This window comes from Miscanthus floridulus, chromosome 8 (assembly GCF_019320115.1).
Source record: "Miscanthus floridulus cultivar M001 chromosome 8, ASM1932011v1, whole genome shotgun sequence".
In the NCBI taxonomy this organism is placed as follows: domain Eukaryota; kingdom Viridiplantae; phylum Streptophyta; class Magnoliopsida; order Poales; family Poaceae; genus Miscanthus; species Miscanthus floridulus.
Genome location: NC_089587.1, coordinates 434,606 through 436,509, shown reverse-complemented (window position 1 = coordinate 436,509; position 1,904 = coordinate 434,606). Strand labels below are relative to the sequence as shown.

At 50.9% G+C, this 1,904-nt stretch overlaps 1 protein-coding gene across 1 annotated transcript; it reads left to right on the top strand.

Annotated features, from left to right (window-relative positions):
- Window positions 1-351, top strand: LOC136476101 (aspartic proteinase CDR1-like). The gene has a single exon (XM_066473790.1). The coding sequence runs from the start codon at window positions 1-3 to the stop codon at window positions 349-351; it is 351 nt and encodes a 116-aa protein (XP_066329887.1).
- Window positions 352-1,904: the final 1,553 nt, after the last annotated feature.

The window sequence follows — 1,904 nt, the reverse complement described above, 5'->3', positions numbered from 1 at the left end:
ATGGAAGCGACGACTATGCTTCTTCTGTTCACCCTCCTCCTCGCCGGGCAACGAGGCTGCACCTGCACGGCCTCTGTTGTTGCCGGTGAAGGTGGGTTCAGCGTGGACTTCATCCACCACGACTCCGCCAGGTCGCCGTTCCGCCTCCCCGCGCTGTCCCCGCATGCCCGTGCGCCGCTCGCTCCAGGGCGAGGTGCTCGGGCGCTCTTACAACGCGCGTCTCCCGCGGCCGACGGCGGCGTCGAGTCCAAGATCATCACCAGGTCGTTCGAGTACCTGATGTACGTGAACGTCGGTACGCCGCCGACGCAGTTGCTCGCCATCGCCGACACCCGCAGCGACCTCGTGTGAGTGAACTGCAGCAGCAACGGCGGCGGCGGTGGCGGCGACGGCCCCGCGGACGCGGACGCAGTTGTACTGGGTGTTCTCCGTCGGAGGCCGTATCTATGTCCAGTGCGCGTCTCCCGGCCTCGCGAAGCACAGCTGGTAATCTGGCCAGTACACGAGCACGACGACGCAGTCGCCGTCCGATGGGTCCGACGAGATGATCGCCCGGACGTAGAGGTAGTCGATGAGCTCACGCGCGTCCAGCGTGGTGGCCGCGTTGGCGGGATCGTACACCCACAGCGACGAGTCGTACTGGTATTCAAGTACCATTTGCTCCTGTGTATATGTGTATATTCAAGTAATGCTCTTGGCCGGCTACACGCCTGCCTACACGTCTGTGTTAAGAAGCTTTGCGTTCTGTGTGTCACTGTGACTGTATGTGAATACTGAGTATTGGTGTTTGAAAGGGGAAAATGTCTACTCCTGGTACATCTTTGGCTGCTGGATCTCAAGCTGCAGCTGCTGGTGCATCTTCGGCTGCTGGATCTCAAGTGCAAACTGCCGACGACGTGCGCGAGCTCCTCTCAAGCCGCAACATAATTCATGTGGCCCCAAAATTAATTTTTTAGGTGTTATTTATTAGAAACTCTCGGAGATGATCTTTTTATCTTCCTAAAATTTTTTAGGAGTTGCCAAACTAAATGTAGGAAACTCTTGGAGATGCTCTGAAAGTTGGGTTTTATTCTTATTACATACCTGCATTGCTCCATTTCCATTTGTTTTTTTGGCTTGGAATATTCCTTTACCCTTTTTCTGAGCTGAGGATTGGATCTTTGAGCGAGGGAGATATTTCTCGTCGTTACCTGCATGGCAGTATGGCACTGGCTAGCTCATTCCTGCTGTATGCTCTCCTTCACCCATCTCCAGTAATCCAGTTACCTGTAGACTGTAGTACGTGCTATAATCTATTCTCCTCTTCTCCATGGTTTTTTGGCTGCCTCTGAATTCTTGCATGAGCACTTGAGCAGGAGCTGTCCATTCCCTGTTCATGTAGTCATATAGTCACATGCATGTGCGTTGCCTGCGAGCCAAGACGTAGAGAGCCACTGTAGCATTGTACCAAAAGTGAATTTGGACCTTGCATCTTTGATTTCGTCGCCATTTTCAGAAGATATTTGTAAGGGCCTGTTTAGATTCCAAAAAATTTTGCGCAGTACCCGTCACATCGAATCTTGCGGTACATGCATGGAGTACTAAATGTAGACGAAAAAAAAACTAATTACACAGTTGGTCGAGAAATCGCGAGACGAAACTTTTGAACCTAATTAGTCCATAATTAGACACTAATTACTAAATACAAACGAAATGCTACAGTGAGCCAAAATCCAAAAATTTTTGGATCTAAACGGGCCTTAAGGCATGGCACTGCTGAAATGGACCCCTCTCACACATGGCCCCTGTCGAGGAGTCGAGTGTGTCGCTGAGCTAGCCTAAAGCTCATCAGGTTGGAATTTGGATGGATTAGCTATATAAGCTGACACCTCTCTATACACTTCACTTCACTTCACTTCATGCAG

What these genes read in the sequence shown, in the direction of transcription:
- LOC136476101 (XM_066473790.1), top strand. Translation starts at nt 1, where the DNA reads ATGGAAGCGACGACTATGCTTCTTCTGTTCACCCTCCTCCTCGCCGGG.